Source organism: Rattus norvegicus, chromosome 16, assembly GCF_021556685.1.
Source record: "Rattus norvegicus strain SHRSP/BbbUtx chromosome 16, alternate assembly SHRSP_T2T, whole genome shotgun sequence".
Classification (NCBI taxonomy): Eukaryota; Metazoa; Chordata; class Mammalia; order Rodentia; family Muridae; genus Rattus; species Rattus norvegicus.
In genome coordinates, this window is record NC_141549.1 from 19,728,649 (window position 1) to 19,751,983 (window position 23,335).

Here is a 23,335-nt window from a genome sequence, read left to right on the forward strand (position 1 = left end):
GAGAGTTAGCTATACAGCGGTTTCCCATAAGTCTTGGGCCCCTCAGGCATAATCTTCTTTGGTTGGTCACCAGAATCCTGTTATAACCGTATGAACCTTCTCTGCCCATCAGCTCTGAATGAAGATAGACATATTCATCCATAAACGCCTCGGCCTTATAGCTAGGCTTGTTCCCACCTAGCTTGTACAACCACTATCCACCCATTTATATTATTCTATGTCTGCCTCGTGGCTTGTTACCACTCAGTCTCTAGAAGCAGGGATGGGCTTCTAGGGCCTGACTCTTTCAGAGTTTAGTATCTCCCTGGAAGTCCTGCCTACTATCTCCAGCTTCACTGTAGGCTTTAAAAACAAACAACCCTCTCTATTTTTAAAGCTTTTATTTTATTTTATTATTTTTATTTTATTTTTAAAGCTTTTCATTAAAACCAGCCAGAAGGGGAGAGAGCATTTACAAAAATCAGCATCTCAATAAAACAAAGACATTCTTTACACAGTGCACAAAAAGAATATCCCTACAACCATGTCTTTCTCTAAACCGTTTCCCTTTTATGAGGCTGAGGGGGCAGATGAAAGGTATAGACTTGTGTGGATGGCAGGAAGGAAGCTAGAACCTAGTACTTTTCTACACTGGAGAAGTCAACTCTATGTATTGCTTTAGCAAGATCCAGCGTAGGTGACCTCAACCTGTTCTTTTAGAAATTTCATCATCCTCTGTGTGTGTGCACTGTGTCTGCGTGTGCATGCATGTAGGCGTCCATGCATGCGTGCATGTGTGCGTGTGTGTGTATGTGTATGTGTGTGTGTGTGCGCACACCATAGAGCATATGTGGAGGGCAGAGAATAATTTTCAAGACTTGGGTGGTCTTCCCTCCCATGAGTCCAGGGATTGGACTTTTGTCACCAGGCTCGGTAGGAAGCCCCTCACCTGCTGGTGTCCTTGGACCCAGTCACTCCTTTGGACCCCAGAATTCCACATCTAGCAAATGCTAGTACATGGCTGAAGAATGGAGACTTTGCTGAATACCAACCCTCTGGGGTATCTCAAGGCAAAGAACTCTCCCCGGCCTTTTGTCTCTCTTGCTTGGGATGTCTCAAAAGGAGGGGGAAAAAAAAGGACACAAATCCCTCTCCAGTCACAGAGTCTCCCAGAATGTTTGCTTAGAGACAGAATTCAGGTGAAGGCTTGAAGGGTCAGCACAGCTGGGAAGTCAGTCTTCCTTCTGTTGTTACTGAAGAGGAAACTCAAGCAGCAAGTGTGTGGGAGGGTATGGGGGAAGGAGACCTCGCCCAGTCAAGAAATTCAAATGCTTAAGCCCCAGCCACAGGAAGTAATAGAACCCTCAAAGGTGGGCCCACAGTGGGGCCTTGTACAAAAGGTCAGACAGAGGCACAGCACTGCACAGGCCTGATCTGGGAGGAGGGAGATGACTGTACGTTCCAATGACCTAAAAGAGACAAAAATGGTCTAAAAGAGACAAAAATGCCACCCAGCAGAGCAGTCAAGAAGGAAAAGCTGGGGTGGGGCAATGACTCAGCACTTCTTAAAGTGCTTGCTGCTCAGGTGTGAAGACCAGAATTCAGACCCTCACAGATCCACAGAAACACAGGGGTGGGGAGGCGGACTGACCTGTGGGCAGACGGGATTGCCCAGGACACACTGGCCACTGACACTAGCTGTATTGGTGAGCTCTGGCTTTGATGGAGGCCCCGCTATATGGACTAAGGCAGTCTTGCCTTCAGGGATGACTTCTGATTTATCTTCAGCCTCCACACAAGTGCAGAAATCTGTGGATGGCTAGGCACTCTCCTTTAATCCCAGCTCTCAGGAGGCAGAGGCAGGCTGATCCTCCTGAGTTAGAAGCCAACCAGTGAGTCCCTTTCTCAAAGAAACAAACAAAAAGCATAAATCTTAGAAGTGGAGATGGAAAAAGGAAACATAAAAGCTGACAAGATCAGTCCCAGAAAGAGTCTGGGTGAGGCCGACAGAGGACAGCCACTAAGGTCAGGTAAGGCAGAGCTGGCTTCTGAAGGCCAGCAGGGGTCCTCAAGTCAGGATTTGACTGGCTACCTCCATGCCCAAAGTGACCCATGTCCAGTAGGCCTGGACCTCCTAGGAGGTAGGGACGCTGTCCTTCATGGACACCTGGCTGCAGGAGTTCATGGGCTGTCACCTTGGAACATGAGGTTTTGCCAGCTGCCGTTTCTGTGGTTGTGTGGGGTTTAGAATTCTGGGAACGTTTTTTGAGGTACGACTGCTACAGCCCCGTAGGGAGTGGGGAGCTTGGCTGCGGTTTGTCAGGAGGCTCTGCTCAAAGAAGAAACAGGAAGAAAGAAATTAGATTCAAAGATCTCAATATCCTTTCCCCTCCTTTTTTATCTATCTAGTGACAGGGTGAAACCAGGGGATAAAGGGTGAGAAAAAGAAGAACCGGCAAGGGGTTGGGGATTTAGCTCAGTGGTAGAGCGCTTGCTTAGCACTCGAAAGGCCCTGGGTTCGGTCCCCAACTCGAAGGCCCACTACAATCTAGTGGAAGGGTTAGAAGAGTTCAGTTTTATGTTGTTTTTTCCTTTTGGACACGGTTCGTAGGACAGAAGATCTGTGCTGGGGAACGAGCCTAGAGTGTGCAGGGTCCCGGCAGTGGGAAAAGCCAGAACATTTACTATAGAAAGACAAGCGTTTTCAGTTCTTTAGAAATGGATGCTTTAATGCCTTAAGAATTTGGCCTCAGATAAGACAGAGCTTCAAATTCCTGCTGCTATTCGGCATGGGAATCCGAGGTGAGAGCATAACCCTGACTCCTCTCTGGTGAGAGGGAGCAGGGAACCAAGTTCACAGCGGCTCACACTGCCTGACAGGAGGCTTCCTAGGCAGGGAGGGGGCTGACCTCAGGCCTGGCATATCTGAGGTCTCGGGGGACTCAGAAGGCGAGAGTCCAGGTAAGCTTGTGACTTAATTCTAGGCTCCACTCAGGCCCCTTCCTCATGGAGTTTCCTGGTCCCTCCTGGTATATCTATGCTTTTCCACGATGTACAGTCAGACACAGGCCGCATTTCAATATAGCTTGTCATCCCGGTACCCAGGGAGCCAGGGCAGGAAGACAGCTGCGACTTTGAAGTTATCCTGAGCTGCATGGTAAGTTCTAGGATGGGCTGGGTACACTGTGATACTCTGAGTCGAAAAGCAAGGGGGTCTGGGGGCCAGCAGAAGGAAAAGCAGGATTACACAAACAGGAAATCAACCTAGGTTCTTTGAGAAGGAGATAGGACAGTTGGAGGCAGGACAGAAGCAAAAGGAAAGGAATATTTGTAACACTCCAGGAAGAGACATACAGGACTCTGAGGCAGGACAATGGATTTCAAGACCTGCCTATCTATACAGCAAGTTCAAGGCTAGCCTAGGCCACGGGATTCCATGTTGAAGGATTCTTGGCAGCCCTGAGTCATAATAGATAATTCCAGGACACTGGGACAGACTGACTGAATTAATGGCAAAACACCAACCAACCAGCAGAAAAACAAAAACAAACCAAACTGAACCAAAACCCAGGTCTGTACCTCAGAGTGGAAAGGCTTGCTCTGGGTCGACACCTCTGTCTCCTGCGCAGGATACATGTCAGCCCAGAGATCTCCGCAATAGATCTCCGTAATAAACCTCGCCTTTGCTTATTAAAAAAAAAAAAAAAAAAGAAAGGCTTGCTCTGTATTGCGGGTCCCTCGAACTAAGGGGAGGCAGGTGAGCCCTCAGGCTGCTCAGTGCTTCTGAGCAATCAGCTTCCGTACAGCACTTGGGAGTGGAGTCAGGACCATCAAGAGTTCAAGGCCATCCTCAGTTACACAGTGAATTCAAGGCCAGCATAGGCTATATGAGATCCTGTCTCAAAAGCAAAACAGAACAACAGAAAGTAGCCTCAGGAAGGCAGTAGCCTCAGGAAGGCAGTAGCCTCAGGAAGGCAGTAGCCTCAGGAAGGCAGTAGCCTCAGGAAGGCAGTAGCCTCAGGAAGGCAGTAGCCTCAGGAAGGCAGTAGCCTTCAGTCTACCCTGTAACAGTGGGTGGTATTAACCTGAGACAGCTCTCACCTCTTCTATCTCAACAGTTACAGCACCACGGAGGAAGCAGCAGTCCACAGACATGCCAGAGATGTACAGTAAAAATATGAAAATGTCTGTTAAAAACCCTAAAACCTGAGATGATTGAGAGCCGGATTGCCAAGTCCCATTTGGATGCTCTCCCCAGGTGCATGGAGATGTCCCCGAATCCCTGTGTCCTGGGGCAGAGCCATGCATCTGCTGGGCGGGCTTGACTCAGGGGCTCTTCCAGTGGCCGTGGGCTGCCACTGAAGCTCCTGCCTCCTGCCTCGGTCCAAGGTACTAAAGGGTGGAGTCCATCAGTGGGTGGCCATTCTCAGGAAGCATGATCCGGGTGCTGGCACCTGTCCGGGCAGAGGATGAATAATGGGCAGACTTGTGGTGCGACCAGTGGAGACACGTGCAACAGAGAAGGCGGCGGAAGGTACGGCGCATCTCAGCGTCTCGGCACGAGTACACCACCGCGTTGACCAGGGAGTTGGCCTCGGCCAGGAGCAGGAAGTACTTCTCCACAGCCAGAACGTTGCAGGATTTACAGTCCAGACCGTCCAAGAGCAGCACCACCTGGCCCGGTGTCCAGCACACCACAAATGCCCCTGCAGGACAAAGGCAGGTTAGTGGGGTGGGGGTGGGGGTGAGGGTGGGGGTGGGAGTGGGGGGTTGACTATGTGAGCCACTAGGGCACCTCCTTAAACAGCTCTGTGCTCAGGCAGTGACCAACTGAGTGGCACAAACCACACAAGCTCCCTGTATGAGTAGACCTGCTAAGAGAGATAGACCTTTCTCTAATTTGCCTGCTGCCGGCATGACACCTTTCCTAACTGGAGCAAAGAATCCCAGGACCCTGGAGCCTTCTCTAGATTTGTTTACTAAGGGGACGGGACATCATCACGGGACGAGCTGGTTACAGAGTGGGGTGAGGAGTGGGGCAGGTACCACTGGGGAGAATCAATTTTGGATGGGAATAGTGTTCCCCTGTTTCCCCAAAGCCAAAGTAACCACACTACCCCTTACTAAAGCCTCGCAGAAGGACTGAGGACCCACATTCAATTCCAAGGGCCCACACAGAGTAAGGAGAAAACTGATTCCCAGAAATGGTCCCCAGTGAATTGTAGGGTGTGCACACACACCCACTAAATAAATCACAAAGGGGTTTATCTTATTTACGTGTGTATGGGCGGAGGCCACATGCTCGGGGCTGCTGCTCTGGAGGGTATAAAAAGGCATCAGAGCCCCAGGAGCTGCTGGTGGTTATGAGCAGCCTAATGTGGGTAATGGGAATTAAACTCGGGTCCTCGGGGAGAACAGGAAGTACTCTTAAGCACCCATCCATCTTTCTAGTCCCCCAAATAAATAAACCCCAAGGGGGGGGCCAGGTGCAGTGACACCCACCCCATCAATCGAGGGAAATAGAAAGAGGAAGATCAGGGGGCTTCAAGGCCTGCCTCAGCCACAGAGAGGGTTTGAGGTCCACCTGAACGTCATAAAACCCTGCATTAAAAAACCAAACCCAAAAGCGAGTTACTTTTAATCCCAGCACTGGGGGTGGGGGGACAGAGGCATGGATCTGTGTGAGTTTGAGACCAGCCTGGCCTACCGAGTGAGCCCACGCCAGCCTGGGCTATATAGTGGCACCCAACCTCAAAAGAAAGTCAAATAGACAAATAAGTAAAAATAACAACCAGGGCTGGAGAGAGACAGCTCGATGGTTAGGAGCAGGTATCATAGTCTCATCCCTAACACCTGTCATCAGGCAGCTCAAGACTGCTTGAGATTTCAGCTCCAAGGGCCCAGGATGCCTCTAGCCTCCACATGCACCTGCACGAATTTGCACAATCCGAGACACGATGTCACAGTCACACAGACACACATGCACAAATAAAAATAAATCTCAAGAAAGGCTGTGGACGTAGTGACCCACACCTTTAAAACTAGCATTTGGGAGGGAGAGGCAGGCAGATCATTCTGAGTCCAAGGTTAGCCTGGTCTACAGAACGAGTACCCGGACAACCAGGGCTACATAGAGACCCTATCTCGCAACAAAGCAAAGCAAAACAAACCAAGAAAACAAAAGCATCCAGGGCTGAGGATGGCAATTGTGTGGCCAAAAGCTTGCCCCAATGCTAGCCCAGCCCATCCTAGCCCAGGAGAGACAAAGGCAAAGAGTCGGGAATCCAAGGTCGAGAAGCCAGCTGGGCTCCGTGGCCTCAAACACAATCAATCACACAAAAAAGACCACTAAATGGTTTCCTTTGAGAAACAAATGAAAATTGAAGGGCAGCCTTTTCTCCTGAGCAGGCTTGGCCACAAGACATCTTTTCCTCTTTGGAATCAATGCTTGGTTCAATGCCACAATTACATCTTTTGTTGTCTTCTCCAAGTCATCTCCCTGGGAAACATCCCCTCCCTTACTGCTACCTCGGGTCACCTTTTCAGGTCCCCGGGGGTCCTAAAGCTGTTGTCAGAGCACCCACTCACCCAGAATGATGACAACTGTCTTGACTAGGCTGAGCGTTGTCTCTCGGTAGCGGGGATGGCAGCTGACGTGCTCCGCCATGCGTTCAACCCGTCTGCGCACATAGAAGAAAATTCGTGTGTAGACGGCTACCATGAGTAGGAAGACAAGCAGGCTGGATAGGGCCCACACAGCCAGGTAGGAGCGGCTGAACAGGGGCACCATTCGTGAGCAGCTGTCCAAGTCACAGAGGCAGTGCCAGAAGTGTGCAGGCAGCAACCCCAGACCCAGCGCAGCCACCCACACTCCCACGATGAGTGTGACCACACGACCCCGGGGCAAGCGGCTGTGCAGCTGCACAGCCATCACACTGCGGTGCCGTTCCACAGCAATGGCCAGCAACGTGGCCACCGATGCCGTGAGGCTGGTGTCCAGCAGGCCCTGTCGCAGGAACCAGCCTTTGATGGAGAGCCTGGCGGTGCGGGGGCCAGTATGGAACATGAGGAAGAGGTAGGCCATGCCAGCGAAGAGGTCAGCTGCAGCCAAGTTGCCAAGCAGGTAGTATATGGGCTGGTGGAAGCGTCGGTTGGAGGCAATGGCTGCAATAACCAGCAGGTTGGTCAGCAATACCAGCACACTGACTGTCAGCCCCAGGGCCACCACCACCACATCTTTGGGGCGCCAGTGAAGGCTGAGCTCCTTGCCGCTGTTATTATAGAAAAAGCCGATGGTCTCATTGTAGTAGCACTGGCCCATGGTGGCCACCTGTAGATACAGAAAGACGGATCAGTGCAGGTGGCCCTGATGGAAGGACGCTTGAACCAAGCAGTGGCCAGAGACTTGAATCAAGACTGGGTGAGTGCAACTTACGGACTCAGAGGCCCTCTGCACAAGAAGTCTGTGGTGAGGGCCAAAGTGACCTTAAAAGAGCAAGGTCTGTTTATCTACTCGGAAAGCAGGGTTTCCCGATGCATCCCAACTGGCCTAGAACTTGCTGGGAGACCAGGCTGGCCTCAAAATCATAGAGATCCGCTAGCCTCTGCAGAATGGGGCTGTAACAATTAAAAAAGGTTCTCCGATCGGTTTTTTCTTTTCCCCTTTAAACTCTTAAGAACCCAGAGCAAATGCATCCACATTGCAACTCAGTGCCACGTGCCATTAATCGGTGACCGGGTTGGACACCTGTGGTTTCCGATGGGTGTGGGTGGGTTGGCTGGGGTAGCACAAAGGCGGCGTGAGCTGCAGGGTAGCCATAAGATCAAACTGGTGCCAGGGTCCTTGCACAGTGCAGAGGCCAGGGGGCGTGTGCACACCAGAGCGAGGTCCGTGGTCAACACCCGAGGACAGTGCCAAGGCACGGAGGGGAGTTCGCGCGATCAGAGTAGACAGAGAGACCGCCCAGAAGTTGAGGTATAGGCAAGATTCCGCGCAAGAGCTCTGAAAGCAGTCCATTCCTGGGTGAGACCGAAGGCCAAGGAGGCCTCCGGGACAAAAGAGGGTATTACAGACAACCCTGGGCTAGGAGGATTGTGGAGAAGGGCGCGCCTCGCTTTCTTCGGCCGCCTGCAACCACCCTTAACCGGTTGGTGTTCGTCTTACCTGGGCCTCCAGTCAAGCGGCAGATTGGGCGGGCTTGCGGTGGGTCGAGGCAGGACTGAGACCCATGGCCCTGCAACCCAGCGGTTGCGCAGCGGGCGTCCCGTGTGCCTGGAGCCCCCGACCGAAGAGGCGGGAGAGGCGGGGCCTCGAGGCCACGCCCCCACCTGCCCTAGCTCTTGGCCCTTGGAGGTGTTCCGCCCCCAGGAGAGTTCCACCCCCACGTCGGAAGTATAGTCTCCTGAAACTGTGACCGTTCCACCTCCTCCCTACAACCCACGTGGGGCACCCTTTCCACTCTGTCCATCGTACACCTCACGTGCTTGCCCTTTCCCGCCTTTGGGGCTGAGCCACCTAGCAGTCGGAAAGATCCACAGCGGGGGGCCTCTGCGGTCGCCCCCGTTTCTGTCCAATCCTATACCGAGCTGCAAACCCCGCCCCACTCTGCCGTGGTCAATCTCCCCGCTGGACCCTCGCCCCGCCGCTGCCGAGCCACCCTTCTTCCCGTGGTCTCGCCCCACCCTACCGCTGGCTCAGGCCTGCAGCCTCCTCCCCTGACCTCCCCCGGTCTGCAGCACACAGCCCCATTGTCCCGATTATCTGCACCGAGTTTTATTTGATTGTGTAGAACCGGATCAGGGACACAGAGCTCTGGCAGGGCCTGAGTGACTGACTCATCTTGAGCTCCAGGCCCTACACTAATTGCCGGTAGGTTTTGCAGGGTGTGTTTTAGAAGTCTTGTTCCTTCATCTGGCTGGTGATAAAGGGGTAAAGGACACTGCTCTTACTGGTGACTTGTCAGCCTTCCAGCACAAAGACGAATGTGCAAAAACACACAAGATTTATCTTACTTTATTTTGCTTCCCAAGATAGGGTGTCTCTGTGTAGCCCTGGCTGTCCTGGAACTTAATCTGTAGACCTGTCTGGAATCAAACTCAAGAGATCCTCCTGCCTCTACCTCCTGAGTGTTAGGTTTAAATAAAGGTGTGTGGCACCACTACCCAGCAGATTTTTTTAATTAAAAATTTATTTTTTTGTGTGCATGTGCATAGGTCAGACAATTTGCAAGAATGGATTCTCTCCTTCCACTAAGTGTGTCTGGGAGATCCAAGGAAGGTCTATGAGGCTGTACAGCAAGCACCATTGTGCTCGGCCGTCCTGCCGGCTGCAGGAAGAGGGTTTTATTTGGAGGTTGTAAGAACACAGATTTGGCCAGCACTTGGGAGACAGAGGATTTGTGGTTTGCAAAGGGAGCTCCAGACCAGCCAGAGCTACAGAAAGACCTTGGCTCAAAACAAACAAACAAACAAACAAACAAAAGGAAGGAGTAAATAAAGGTGACAGGGCTGAATTGGAGTCTGCCAAGGAGGCAAGTGGTAGCAGGACCAGAAGCCATTATGACTGAAACAGTCAGACGCCTGTCTCGAGGTCAGAGACTGAGGTAGACCTGAAGGATCTACTGACCTGAATTGACCATTGAGTCTTGACCCCAATTGCCTGTGTTGCCTTGCTTGTTTAAATCTCCTCTGGCAGGGAGGGACACTTCAACCAAGTGTTTCAGGACTCCCATAGGCATGTAATCTTCATTACCTGAACTCTCGGTAACCCCATCTCTCCCCACACCCCATGGAATTGGTTTGGTCACCAGGTTGGGTCAGGTAGGGAGACATATAGGACCATCAATTCAGTCCTAGGTCCCTCAGGATGGTGGGTGGTCAGAGGTGCTCCTCAGACTCCTCCGGCTCTGGGTCAGCACAACAGGAGGTTCTGGACACAGCCTCACTGTCCAGCTTGGAGAGTAGCCGGGCTGTCTCCTGGGTGATCTCAAAGTGCTTGGGCAGAGGGTTCCGGCGCAGGGTGCCGCCTTCAGGGGAGGCAGCAGCAGGGCCCAGGCCTCGTGCCCTCAAACTACCTCGGTGCACTGCTGAGACAGTGATAGGAGTCTCCTCACACAGCTTGGAGGCCACCAGAGCCAGGCTGGAGAGCTGATGAGTAACTGGTCGCACACCTCCCCGGGAATACTTCACTGGCTGGCGGCTGAAGTGGCCCCGGGATTGTGCTACCAGGAGCAAGTCCTCGGGGGAGTGGCTGGACCCTGTGGAGTGGTAAGTATTGAACATCCCCAAGTTCCCTGGATGTACCCCCAAGGACAAGCGTCAGCAGAGCAACCCTGAGACGGAGGTGAAGTGAGGGTTCCCCAGTCTACTCACCATCCCCCGCCCCATCTCTGGTGTCTTCCTCCTCCTCCTCCTTTCGGTTACTCTGCAGAGCCGTAAGCTGCAGGAAGAAACCCAGAATGTGACCCCCATAGTACAGGGCCTGTTTAGGGATTTCTGGAGGAAGCTCAGAGAATTAAGAGGATTCGCTGTGGAAGCATGAGAACCCATGTCTGGAGTTTCCAGCACCCTTGTAAACTGCGAAGCATGCCTGGGAGTGCTTGTGGGGTGGAGACGGGGGTCCTGGGAGCTCTTTGGCATGGCAGTTCAGTTTCAAGTTCATTGAGTGGTCGGTCCTGCCTCAATACCTGGGCTGTACGTAGCCAGTGCTCACCTTTGCTCAGGGGAACCATCAGAGCCACACCGTCTTTTCTGGTGCCGAGAACCAAACCCAGAGCCTCCCGCATGCTAGACGAGCACTTTGCCTCGAGATTCATTTGGTTCTTGACTCTTTCCTGCTGCTCTTACCCACTCGGTACAAGACAGGGCTGCAGATGGCTCCCACACCAGGGCCTTTGTCTGGCATACCTTTTCCCAGACTTGACCATACCTCATTTCGCCCTCATGTCATGCCAGTCTTTGCTCAAATCCACCTGTCCCAAAAGACTTGCCCATGTTAAATGTCCTGCTGCAAATTTCCTCCAGACCTCACCATGGGCAGCCCTTACTCCATCCTCCTTTCCTCACAGCCCCTCACAATGTCGCATGTGCCCAACTTCATGCTTATTTCTGGTCCTTTCCCTCTCTGATTCAGACACCAAAAGAGAGAGGTCTTTGGATATCTATCAAGCTCACTCATGTACCTGCAAGGCCTGCTACTTCTAACAATGGGTGCCGAGTCGGCCCAGCTGTTTATTCTACTCCCGAGTTTATCCCCACAGCCAGCACAAGCCCACATTCAGGAAAATGGCTCAGTGGGTCAAGGTAATTGCCACTGAACTTGGCAACGTCTGTTTGGTCTCCAGACTGTACAGGGCACACAGAGAGAACTGACGCCTGCTAGTTGTCTTCTGACCTCCACACCTATGCCTGTGTGCCCCTCCCACTGAATAGGTAAATTAAAAACCCCTGAGGGTAGTTCTTCTATGGTAGGATGGGAAGCCCTCAGGAGACTCAGACACCTCAGGGTCAGCCAGCCTGGAGTGTGCAGCACAGCGGAAGAGAGAGCTGGTTCTGAAAATGTCCTCTGACCTCCACAACGCCATGGCGCCTATGCATCCCCACGACTAAGCACAAATACATTTCTTTCAAGACAGGGTTTCTCTGTGTAGCCCCAGGCTGTCCTGGAACTCATTCTGTAGACCAGACAGGCTTTGAACTCCTGGAGATCCACCTGCCTCTGCCTCTGCCTCTGCCTCTGCCTCTCAAGGGCTGGGATTAAAGTCATCACCATGCCTACCCTCACAAGTAAATTTTGAAGAGAAAAGAAGACGCTCGGAAAGGGGGTGCCCACCTGACTGCACTCACAGCACCGAGGCAGGATGATCACAGAGAAAGACCCTATCTCAAAGTCAGATAAAACAGCAGAATCAACAGGCAAGTGAGTCAGTAAGTCAGGGTGGAAAGAAGCTCAGTGGTTAAGAACAGTGGCTACTCCTCTAGAGGACAGGGGTTCAATTCCCAGCACCCACATGGCAGCTCAAAACTATAACTCCAGTTCCAGGGGATCGATACCCTCAGCTGACACATGCAGGAAAACCACCAATGAACATTAAAAAAAAAAAAAAAAAAAAAAAAAAAAAGGACACGTATATCATCCCAGCTATTTAATAGGTCGAGGCAGGATGATCACTAAATTCAAAGCCATTCTTGCTTACAGAGTGAGTTCAAGGCCAATCTGGCAATGTACAGAGACTCTGCTCCAAGATTTAAAAAAAGAAAAAAAAAAAAAAAAAAAAAAAAAAGGCTGGGCAGGCATCTCCCAGGAAGCTTGGCCAACAGGGAAGAAGGAAAACTACTCTCACACAAGTCTCTGACCTCCACATGACTCTCCCCTCCCACACATAATACATAAAATAAAGAGTGTAATGAAAGAAATCTGCTCTGGTCCTGGATTCGGCCCCCAGGATCCAGAGGGTAAAAGGGCAGGCTGTCGTCTGGCCTTCACACTCATGCTGTGATAAGTGCCTGCAGACTCTCTAAATAAATGTTCTTAAAAATCCAAAAGAAACTTAAAGAGAGCGCCGAGGGTGTGACGTAATGGTGAGCACACGCCACGCCCCTTCCTAATGCACACCAAACCCTGGATTCAATATCCAGTTGTGCAGAAGGGGAAATAAACACAGACAATGCTCTCCCCTCATCTGTGGGGCAAGCCGGCTCCTACCTCAGGAGGCGCGACCTTGGGACACTTCTCCAAGGCACTGTGTTGTTTGGGGTCTGGGCTGGAATCTGAGGCTATGGTCAGGGGCTGTGAGTCTTGGGCAACGAGTAAGGCTGGGTGCTGGGGACTGGATTCGAGGAGTGCAGGAGCCAAGGCAGGGTCTTGAGTCAGGGGCTCAGAGGTCAGAGGGAGCTCATCCATCCCGAAGATCTGCTCATAGTGCACAATGAGGAACTCAACAAGCTGAGCCTGGTGACCAGAGTCCAGTAGACAGGCCACAGGGCTGGCACTGGTGGCCCCTGGTCCGTCTGGTGGCCGCAGCAATGTAGGCCCAAATACAATCCCCAAGTTGTTGGCAGACATCTTGTTTTCTTTAAACCGAGCGGCCACCCTGAGGATGTGTAGGGAGAAGAGTCAGGCATGGAATTGGAAACATTGTCCTCAGTGGAGGATAAGGGTAGGACCTGTAAGCTAGACTGGTGACTTGGTCAGGCCACAGGAAAATAGTCTCTGGTCACTGTTTGAAACCAGGGAATCATATGGACAGTGTTGGGGTTAGGTGTGGGTATCCATAGCTCAGAAGAAATATGAAAGGCTGGAGGTTAATATGAACCACATAGGTAAGCAGTTACACGTTCAGGGAAAGAGGGCCATGATTCAAAGCTTAGGGACCCATGCACACCTGAACAGATGGGCCACCAGGTGCCGCAGGGTGCTGTAGTTAGAGTCAGGCAGCTGCACCAAGAGGGTCTTCAGCGAGCGGATAATCTCAGGGCTGGGGCTGGGGGTCCCAGGGTCGTCCCCAGGGTCTGCATGCAGGGTCTTTGCCAGAGAGATGAAGGCGTCGTAGAAGTGGAAGGGGACCACGGGATCAGTGAGCTGGTGGGGACAGGAGTGTGGGTGGGCTGCTGAGGGTCCTCAGCCAGAGGCTGCATGGCTCTGCCCACTACCTCTGGCCTGGAGCCACCTACCTCCTGAAGAAATCGCTTGAGGACACTGGTGATATCGTGAGGAGAGTTCCCTGACAGCTCTACCAGTGCTCGGCCATTCTCAAAGGCCTGGCATAGGCGCTCCACACGTACCCGAGACCCACTGACCCGATAGATGCCCTGCAGGGTAAGGGATACCTGGCTTGTGATATGGCCACCGGTGGGGACAGGTCACTTGTGGGGTCAATCAGGAATGAGGATGTCGCCTACCTGCAAGCCCAGGGCACGGTGCTCTATCTCAGCTGTGCATCTGGTAACCACAAAGGGCACCTCCTCAGGGAAATCTCTGGGGAGCTGTAGGAAGTCAACCCCAAAGAGAGGCATCCGGGCTGGAAGCCGCTGGTGTCCACAAAGGATGAGGAGGGTCTCCAGGCAGCGCTTGTGACAGGTCAAAAAGCACTGGGGGAGGGGGTAGGTCACAGGGTTAGGAGTTCAAAAAGACAAGAAGGTTATCAGGAGGTCAGCAGGGCATGAGGAGGGCATCAAGAAAGCCAGGGAGTAAAGGTGCTTGCTGCCAAATCTGACATCCTGAGTTTGATTCCCAGGGCTCACACGGAGGAAGGAGAGAAATGACTCCTTTAAACTAACTCTAACACTCACACACGCCATGACACTAATGCACCACACCAACATCACAGACACACACAAATGAACACTGAAGTTGAGGTTGAGAGGGAGGGGAGAGAGAGAGAGACAGAGAGACAGACAGACAGAGAGACACAGAAAGACACAGAGAGAATGAGAGAGAGACAGAGAGAGAAGGAAAGAGAGAATGAGAGAGAGAGAACGAGAGAAAGACAGAGAGAGAACGAGAGAGAGAAAAAAAGAACGAGAGAACAAGAGACAGAGAGAATGAGAGACAGAGAGAGACACAGAGAGAGAGAGAGATCTTCAGACAAAGGCAAGCCCTAGAGCAAAAAGGCCGTAGGGCTCTTGGGTCAGTGTGTCTAGTGAAAGTGAGCAGAGGTCATTAGGTCCCTAGTCTAGGCCACACCTCTTCACACTCTGTCCCGCTGACCATGAAGGCTTCACATTCTCTGCACTTGGCTGGGCCCCGCAGTCGCCGTAGCCGGTGGGTTTGAGCGGCTGTAGACAGTGTCCACTTCCTGAAGGGGCTGCCTGTTCCATTCTCCATCCCATCCCCCAGATCTGCAAGAAAGGAGTCAAGGGTATCAGGCTACTCCCTTGTCCCTGCAAGCCCGCCTGCCCACCTATGTCCAGCCTTACCAGGGTCCCGCTCCTCAAAGTCATCTGAGGACTCCGTGCCCGTGGATGACGCCTTTACCAGCCGGCGGGCGCCAGCACCTGGTCAGAGGTTAATGGTTTAGAGGTGGGCCAGGCCTTTGTCTGGTGCTTTAGAGGAAATCCCAACCAAGACAGTCAGTGGATCCACACTTGAGGATCAGGGTATGGGGTAGATCAGAGGCCAAGAGGTAGGTTGGAGATTAAAGGTCAGTGCTTGGCTGGGAGGACAGAGGGTAGGAGGTTAAAAGGGCACAGGTGTGTATGTGGTAGGGAAAGGTCATGTCCTACCCTCACCTGGGCTGGAAGTGGGAGAATCCAAGGACCGGGACTCACTGCCACCACCTACGCTGTCCACATCACTGCCTGGGATCCCTGTGTAAGGACAGGGCAATCAGGCTGGCCCAAGCCCAGGCCCCTTACCCACCAGACCTCAAAAGACTTACCCTGGCTGCCTAAGCTGGCAACCTCCCAAGGGCCAGGCTCAGAGGGACCCTCCTCCAGCCTTGTAGGTAGAGGCCCTGAAAACTTCTTTTTTGTGTCCTGAGGGAAACTGGGAGAAGAGAGGGTTGAAGGCTTGATCCCCAGGAATTGGCGTGGGTGACAGCAAATGGGTATGGTCTGAGTCCTAACTCCAAGGATATAGGTCTGAAAGCTCTGGTGTCCAGGACCATTTCGGTCTCTTAAGTGTCCTAGCCCCACCATCCTAGGACTGGGATAACTCATCAAAAGTTCCCCAGGATCCTGTAAGCATCCCTAATGAAAATCATTGAGTTATTTAAAAGCAAACAAACAAACAAACACATGAGGGACTGGAGAGGTGGCTCAGTGGTTATGAGCTCATGGCTGCTCTTCCAGGACCCACAATTCAGTTCCCAGAATACACATTGGTGGCTCTCAACTGCCTGTAACTCGTCCCCCCTCTTCTGGCCTCTGAGAATACCTGCACACAGGTGGCATACACACATACTTGTCAATAAAAATATTTTTTTTCTTTTTTTTCCGGAGCTGAGGACCAAACCCAGGGCCAAAATAATTCTTTAAAGAAAAAGACACTAAGCGAATTCCAGGACAGCCAGGATCACCTAAAGATACCCTGTTTCAAATACATCCCAGGGTCAGGCAGTCACGGTGCACACCTTTGATCCCAGCACTTGGGAGGCAGAGGTAGGAGGAGGATCTCTCTGAGTTTGAGGCCAGCCTGGTCTACAGATCGAGTTCCAGGACAGCAGGGCTATATAGAGAAATCTTGTCTCCCAAACAAACAAACAAACAAACAAACAAACATCTCCAAAACATTGAAGTAAATGGAGACTAGTTAGGAAAGTAAGGGGTTTAGCTGGGGTAGGAGCATGACGAGAGGGTAACTGAAGTGACCATAATCAAAGTATAGCATATTCATATATTAAAACATGGCACGGGGTTTCTGGGCTCACCTGTGTACCACAGGCGCGAACTCCTGGAAGCAGAAGGCGGGAGATGGCGGTGGTGGGGCCCCAGGTTGCAGTGACCGCACAAACTCCTGGTAGCGCTGACCAGGTTCAAAGGGCACACAGCACTCAGCCAGAGCAGAGAAGGAGCGGGGTCCTCGCTCTGCTTGCGCTCCACGCAGCTCAAACAGGCCCAACGTCACCTGCAAGGATGGATATTTGACCTAGATTCCGACTGAGCCTAACCCTTACCAATGAGCAAAGCCAATGTTTGAGGGCGGGGCCTGCCACTGGTAGGCTGTAGGACTAGGTTTGGGTTGTCAGTGTATGGGACCTGCAGTAAAGATGGCCTCCCGGGGCCTCAGGGCTGAGTTAGGAACAGACGTGCCCAAGTACAATGAACCTTGGTGACTGTGGAGGAGGGCCTTACCCGCCTAAGCACTTCATCTCCTTGCAACACCAGCTTGCGTACGTGCGACACTATCCGCCGCTTGGTGGTCTCCAGATCCTGCTGGCGCGTATTGGCTTCCCGGACACAGGCCTGGTACAGAGCCTCCGCCTCATGTGCCTGGGGAAACCGAGACAGAGAAGGCTTAAGCGGACCGGAGTTGGAGAGAGGGAAGTGGCCAGACATTAGGGAATCTTGGTACTGTGTTCCGACCTTGGCCTGTGCCTCCTCTCGGGAGCGCCGTCTGCGCTCCTGTTGCTTGTTGGATCCAGGAGATGCCTGGAGAGGAGGGTCCTCAGGGGATCCCTGGGTGCGTGCCCTCAGGTCCTCTCTGCGTTGAATGTACTGGAGCTGCGAGCGCCGCAGTGCCTGCTCCGCCTCACTCTTGGAAACAATAAGAGGATCATGAGCCCGTGGCCCGCAGAGGACTCCATTCTTCCGTGCGCGGCCCACCTGCGCCTGACCTTACCATGCGCTTCTGCTCCTTCAGCCACTGTTCCTTGAATTCCTTCCTCCACTTCTCAATTTCCATCCTTTTGGCCGCCAGGGGCTGTGGGGTGGGGATGGCATGGGTAGGGAAAGCAGTTGCAGGCCTCCCCATCTGTTCTGCTTCCTGCCCAATCCCCTTAGATACCCCAGACCCAAAACCCTTTCTGAATCTGTTTTTTTTTTTTTTGTTTGTTTGTTTGTTTTGTTTTGTTTTTTTTAACCAGGCCTTTTCTACCCTAAGTCCAAGTACATGAGCAGAAAGTTGTGTGATCGCCCCATCTTTCTGTCAGGAAGCTAGACATCCTGAGGTTTTAATTCCTGAGGAAACACCCATCCTGACAATCCTATTGGTGTACTTTTTCAATGTAAAACGTTTTAATTTTTTATTATTTTAAGTTGTGCATAGTGTACAGGCGTGCCCGCATCGGTGTGCATACCCATGGAAGACAGAAGGACGCATCGGATCCCCAGGGAGTTGGAGTTACAGGTGGCTGTGAACTGCCCGTCATGGGTGCTTGGAACCAAAACCTCAGGTCCTCTGCAAGAGCAGCACGTGCTCCCAAACACAAAGTCTTTCTAGCTTCCTTTTAAGTTTTTATTTCTTTAGTTTGTATTTGTGTATTTTTGGAGAGACATTCATGCCGGGGCACGTCTGTGGAGGACAGGACTCTCCTTCCTCCATGTGCATTCCAGGGATCAAACTCAGGTCACCACGCTTGGTGACAAGGACCTTCACTGGATGAGCTAACTCGATGGGTTCTTTTTCTTTTTGTTACTGGGGATTTGAACCCATAGCCTTGCTGGCTAAGTATTCTACTACTGTGCTATTTCCAGCACTTCCTTTTAAAAAAATCTACTTATTATTATGCTGATGTCTGAGGGCACTCAGGCCAGGCCATGCCTGTGGAGCTCAGAGGACAGCACTGTAAAGTTGGCTTTCTCCTATCTTTATGCAGGTTTCAGGGATTGTACTCAGGTCTTCAGACTTGTGCAGCAAGCACCTAAAGTGAGGATTCTAGAATCTTGGTTTCTTTAAGAAACACAGAAGTATTACAAGAATGTGCTTTCATTTTAATCTCAGGTGTGAGGATGCCGGACTGTCCCAGCAGCTGACTCTGATTTGCCTCCTGCTCTAGGAGAGATGTGGTTTTGCCATCTGCAGATAATTTCTTCGTCTGTATGATGCTTGGAATTATGGGAACTTTTCAATGGTATATAAATGCTAGTGCCCCAAAAAATGGGGTTTGTGGTTGCTGCTTGTAATAGGGGTTGGTTGTGGTTGGTCAGTAGTTGTGGTCAAAGAAGAAACAAAAGGAAAGAAATAATTTCTTTCTGGGATCTGTATTAATTTCTGGGATCTGTATCTCTCTCTTCCCCATCTATGCTTCTTTCTTTGCTAACTAGTGTTAGGGGCAAAAAACAGGGTTGGGGTGCAAGGGCTCTGGGAGTCAAGGGTGGGAGAAAGAAGAACCTACTATGTAGCGAAGACCAGCTACAAGCACCTTTACCTTCTGAGCTATCTTGCTCTCCCTGAAACCAATCTTTTTGTTTGTTTGTTTGTTTGTTTTTAAGATAAGTCTTACTATATGATGTTGGCTGGACACTACCTCAGAGATTCTTACCTTCCTAGGCTCCACCATGTTGGAATTAAAGGTGTGTACCGCCATGCTAGGCTTTGTTCAAGACAGGGTCTCAGGCTGTCCTAGAACTCATCATGTAGACCAGGCTGGCCTCGAGCTCAGAGATCCACCTACCTCTGCTTCTCAAGTGCTGGGATAAAGGCATGCACCACTATGCCCTGTGAAACTGGTATTTCTAAGCTGAAAAACTTTAAGACTCGGGACTGGGGATGTAATTCTTCGGGCAGAGACTTCCCTAATACACCCACAAATGAAATATCTTCCCTGACTTTCTCAAATGAAAGCACCATTCTCTGTGTGTGTTTTGTAGTCTCACAGAAAGCTGGGCTTGAATCTCGGTGTAGGAACACTGGACAGTATATCCTAAGCATCTCTAGGCTCCAGCTTCCTCCCGAGTGAGACTGCAGTGAGGCTCCCTGAGGTGGCCTTGGGAGATGGGGAGGAGTGGAGGCTTACCTGGTAGTAGTCTCTCTTCTGCTGGGCCACGGTGTCTATGGCCAGGGCACCCAGGCTGTGGTCATGCTCCAGAAACAAGGTGTAGATGTACTGGAGTGGCATTTGGCTCTGGGGTGGAGGGCAGGGCTAGCTCAGGAACCGCATGGACTGGGGGTGGAGGATCTGGGGATGGGCTCTGGGGAGGGCTGATACCTGCTGGAGAATGGATCCCTTGCCAGCCTCGGCGATCTTCATGATATTCTTCGCAAACTCGAGCTCTAAGGGAGAAGAGACAACGGTCTACAGGCAGCTAGGGCTTGGATCCTGCCTGCCATCGGAGGTTGGGCGGAAGGAAGCCTCACCATAGTTGGCTCTCTTGTCTGTCCAGGCCAGTAGCTCCTTGGCATAGCGGCTCCATGCTTTGGCATACTCCAAGGCAGCATCCACACCACCCTTGGTCCGGATAAGTCGTAAATCTAGTTCTTCCTCTGGGACAAATAGGGAAAGCCCTGAGCCCAGTCCCCCTGTGGAAGCCTTCATTGAACCCTGAGACCAGACCCATGGCTTTTGTTTCACACCTTCATGGCTCCCTAAAGCTCCCTTTGGAATCACTGCAAGCATCATGATTCACAAATTCTCTACTCAAGACTAGGGAATTCTTTAGGGCAGGGGCGTGGATCCACTGTGGGCTCTGCCCTGTCGGTCCCTCCCCCCACCCCGTCTGGAATCTTTGATGTCTGGATGAAGGAATGACCTCCTCACTACTCCCCCTCCCCCCAGTCTGAAACCCTTCCCTACCTGTGAGGGGTGCAGGGCCTTCTGGGGAGGGGTTGCTCCAACTGGCTTCACTGTTCTGGGGTAAGAGAGAGACAGCACTGAGGAGCAAGCAGAACAGCAAGCAGCCTTGACTCACCAAGCACCCGGATCCTGTCCCCTACCTCCTCAGTCTCCACTGCAGCTGTGTCAGTCTTGTCAGGCTCCAGGTCTTCTCTGAGTACAAGGTCTCCAGCCAGGGGATCGAAAGTCCTGGGGGTTGGGAAAGATAATGGTGTCAGGAAGCCACTTCTGTCCAGACTGTCCTTTGTTGGGGAAAAGTCCTGGGATCCTAGGACAGTTGAGGGAGAAGGAAGAGATTGATATTGTCTATGATTTGGAAGGTGTGACCTGAGGATTTAGGGGAGGCAGGGAGGCTGTAGTTTGCTTTGAAGCAGAAGCTCTGTCTCCTGGCAGGCTGGCCTTCAACTCAGTGTTGGCCTGCTTCTCTGCCTCTACTTGCTAAGTGCTGGAGTTACGCTCACGCAGCACCACCCAGGCTGGGTTATGCAGTCTATGGATGGAATCCAGGGCTTTGTGTATGCCAGATGAGCATCCTATCAACCAAACCTCACCCCCTCCCTTCTGTGGTACAGGCAGGACTAAATGCTGGGCCTTTCGAATGCTATGTACCTGCTGCATACCCATTCCTAGGTGTGATCCTTTTCTAAAAACAAGACTTGAGAAAGGGTTGGAAGGGCCATAGGCAATTTAGGGGTTCACAGAATTCCTGCTAATAGCTATTTCAACCACTTTTTAAGGGATCATGAGGTTGCATGTGTGTCTCAGGATCACTTTTGAAACAGACCCCAAATACCTGTGTATCTAGAATGCCAGAGGGCCCAGGTGTTTGGGGGGCTCCTATCTTATGCTCAGGAGGTTGGAAGTCAGGGTGTCTGGATGTGGGGCAGCATGATACCCAAATAATTAGGGAGCTCAGCCCAACGTGGTAACACAAGGCTCAGACTCACACGTTCCCCAATGATATCTCGAGGTTGTCCAGGCTCTGGAAGATGTCACTGTATCTCTTCCTGCCCTCAGGAGCTGGGGTTAGCTCTGGGGGAGGGAAGTATAAGAAAACATGAGCCCACCAGTGTCTCTCTCCACCCACAGTAGTGGCAAAGCAACTCCGAACGTACCTCAACTACTCTCAAGCAGAGGTGGGAAGGAAAGAGAAAGGGAGAGGGAGAGAGAGAGGGAGAGAGACAGAGAGAGACACAGAGAGAGAGAGAGAGACAGAGACACAGAGAGACAGAGACACAGAGAGACAGAGCGAGCACACACATAAACAAGTGAGTGAGTCTAAGAGGGAAGAGAGGGAGTGAGCTCCGGTGGGGTCATTTCTGATCCCACAGATGGATCCAGGCAAAATCAGAGAGGCGGCTGCTCACAGCCACAGAGACACCACACAGGGGAGGACCCATAGGCAAAGGAAGGAAACAGATGCAGCTACCATATGAATGTTGACAATGGAGCCACATGGACCCCAGGCCAGACAGATGGAAACGCACGTGGGATACACAGGCACTTAGCCTGCGTATAAACACACGAGAGGATGGCTGAAACCACGAGGGACAGGACTGAATGACACTCGACACACAAAGACAGCCGGAAACATAACCCCGCTCTAGTCACAATTCTGCCGCCGCCGCCCCCTTGGCCTGATGCCTCGGGATTACCTGCAGGCATACTGGCCATGACACCCTGCCCCCATCCATCGTACAATCAGAAGCAGAAGCGGCCACTTCCCCTTCCTGGGCCCCTTCCCCCAGGCATCCGGGGTGCCCGCTCTGCCGTGCAATCTGAGGGTCGAGGGCTGGCGTCCTGAGCACTGATCACTTTAGGGGTCTCCAAGGGGATCGGGGATCCCCTCGTTCCTTTCCCTGCCAGTACTCCTTTCCCGGCTGTCACATAGCTCGGGTAAATTGGGTTACCTGGTTTAGGAGCTGAGGAGCGGTGATGGGAGGCCCCCCTTGCTTCCCACCCCCCTACCTGTCTCCGTTGAGTCCATGGCGAGGCCCCGGGGCAGGGGGTGGGGTGGGGAACGCGCAGAGCCGAGATAGGGACAGGGCAGCCGCCCGGGACCAGCCCCGATTTCCTGCCTTTGCCGGCCTAGTGGTGTTGCCCCGCCCCACCTATGCCACGCCTCGAGATGACCACGCCCCTCCCGGAAGCCGCCATCGCATTTCTGATTAGCCTCCGGAGTTCAACCCAGTCAGTGTAGTGGAGCCTCAGCGAGCCAGGGGTCCCTTTGGCAGATTTCTGTGACACCCTAAGTCCCTGTAGCACTCGTCCAGCAAACCAGGAGTGTTTGCACCAGAACCGTCCTCACCCAGCGACTAGACTTAACTCACAGCCCAGGCATTTAGATCCAGGGCGCCCCCTGTGAAGAATGTGATGAGGGGTGCAGTGAACCACGAGTCCCCAGCCAGCATCCTGCGACAAGCTCCTTTTTTTCTTTTTCTTTTCTTTTTTTTTGAGAGAAGCGTGTCACTCTTTGGCCTAGCTTGGTCTGAATTCAGTGTGTAGACCCGATTAACCTCCAACTCAGAGATCCCCAGCCTCTGCCTGCTGAATGCTGGGATTAATGATATGCACCACTGGGGCTGGAGAGATGGCTCAGCAGTTAAGAGCACTGACTGCTCTTCCAAAGGTCCTGAGTTCAATCCCCAAAAACACATGGTGGCTCACAACCATCTGTAATGGGATCTGATGCCCTCCTCTGAAACAGCATTAAGACAGAGTACTCATATACATAAATCTTGAAGTAAAAGTGCAAACTGCTCTCTGGTTGGGTGAAGCTCCTGAGGTGGTTGGGTTCCTTTCAATGCAGTGTTTTTAGGGGCACTGTGACCTCCATGCATGTAAGGAGACTATCCAGGAGTGACTGACCACTCCAGGCAGTGGCAGTCAGTGGCAGCCACATTTGTGATAAGGGATGGTGGCTACGACCTGAGATCTGTGTCTTCAGGGATAGTACTCAAGTGTTCCTGTGACAGCATTTCGGAAGGAAGGCACATTGTTAGCCTCTCAGGGCCTGACATGTTACAAAACCCAACACATATCGGATGTGCATGACACTAGAAAACCTGAGGTCCTAGGTCCAGGCTTGGTCTACAAAGTGCTGAATGCCCACAGAGGGTGTCTCTCCCCTCTGGGCCTGTGGGATG

The 23,335-nt window shown here is 52.1% G+C and overlaps 2 protein-coding genes across 5 annotated transcripts; both read right to left on the reverse strand.

Annotated features, from left to right (window-relative positions):
- Nucleotides 1-363: 363 nt before the first annotated feature.
- Lpar2 (lysophosphatidic acid receptor 2) lies at nucleotides 364-8,241 on the reverse strand. Its single transcript, NM_001109109.2, is given in 3 exon segments — nucleotides 364-4,685; nucleotides 6,568-7,309; nucleotides 8,144-8,241. Coding segments are annotated over 2 exon segments (1,047 nt in total). The 5' UTR covers nucleotides 7,301-7,309; nucleotides 8,144-8,241; the 3' UTR covers nucleotides 364-4,371.
- Nucleotides 8,242-8,965: 724 nt separating this feature from the next.
- Gmip (Gem-interacting protein) lies at nucleotides 8,966-22,285 on the reverse strand. Of its 4 annotated transcripts, none has more exon segments than NM_001107308.1 (21): nucleotides 8,966-10,235; nucleotides 10,351-10,417; nucleotides 12,683-13,070; nucleotides 13,362-13,558; nucleotides 13,651-13,788; nucleotides 13,879-14,067; nucleotides 14,663-14,817; nucleotides 14,896-14,973; nucleotides 15,208-15,285; nucleotides 15,357-15,463; nucleotides 16,347-16,543; nucleotides 16,771-16,908; nucleotides 17,002-17,172; nucleotides 17,258-17,338; nucleotides 19,374-19,481; nucleotides 19,566-19,630; nucleotides 19,715-19,840; nucleotides 20,151-20,205; nucleotides 20,291-20,378; nucleotides 21,137-21,221; nucleotides 22,158-22,285. In NM_001107308.1, coding segments are annotated over 21 exon segments (2,910 nt in total). In that variant the 5' UTR covers nucleotides 22,177-22,285; the 3' UTR covers nucleotides 8,966-9,855.
- Between the last annotated feature and the right edge of the window lie 1,050 nt (nucleotides 22,286-23,335).

Bases quoted from the DNA above. Each gene is read 5' to 3' on its own strand.
- Gmip (XM_087588264.1), bottom strand. The intron at 19,841-20,150 runs GTAGGGAAGGGT...TATTTGTCCCAG, and splicing joins AGGCCCTGCACCCCTCACAG to AGGAAGAACTAGATTTACGA. The intron at 10,236-10,350 runs GTGAGTAGACTG...ACCACTCCACAG, and splicing joins CAGAGATGGGGCGGGGGATG to GGTCCAGCCACTCCCCCGAG.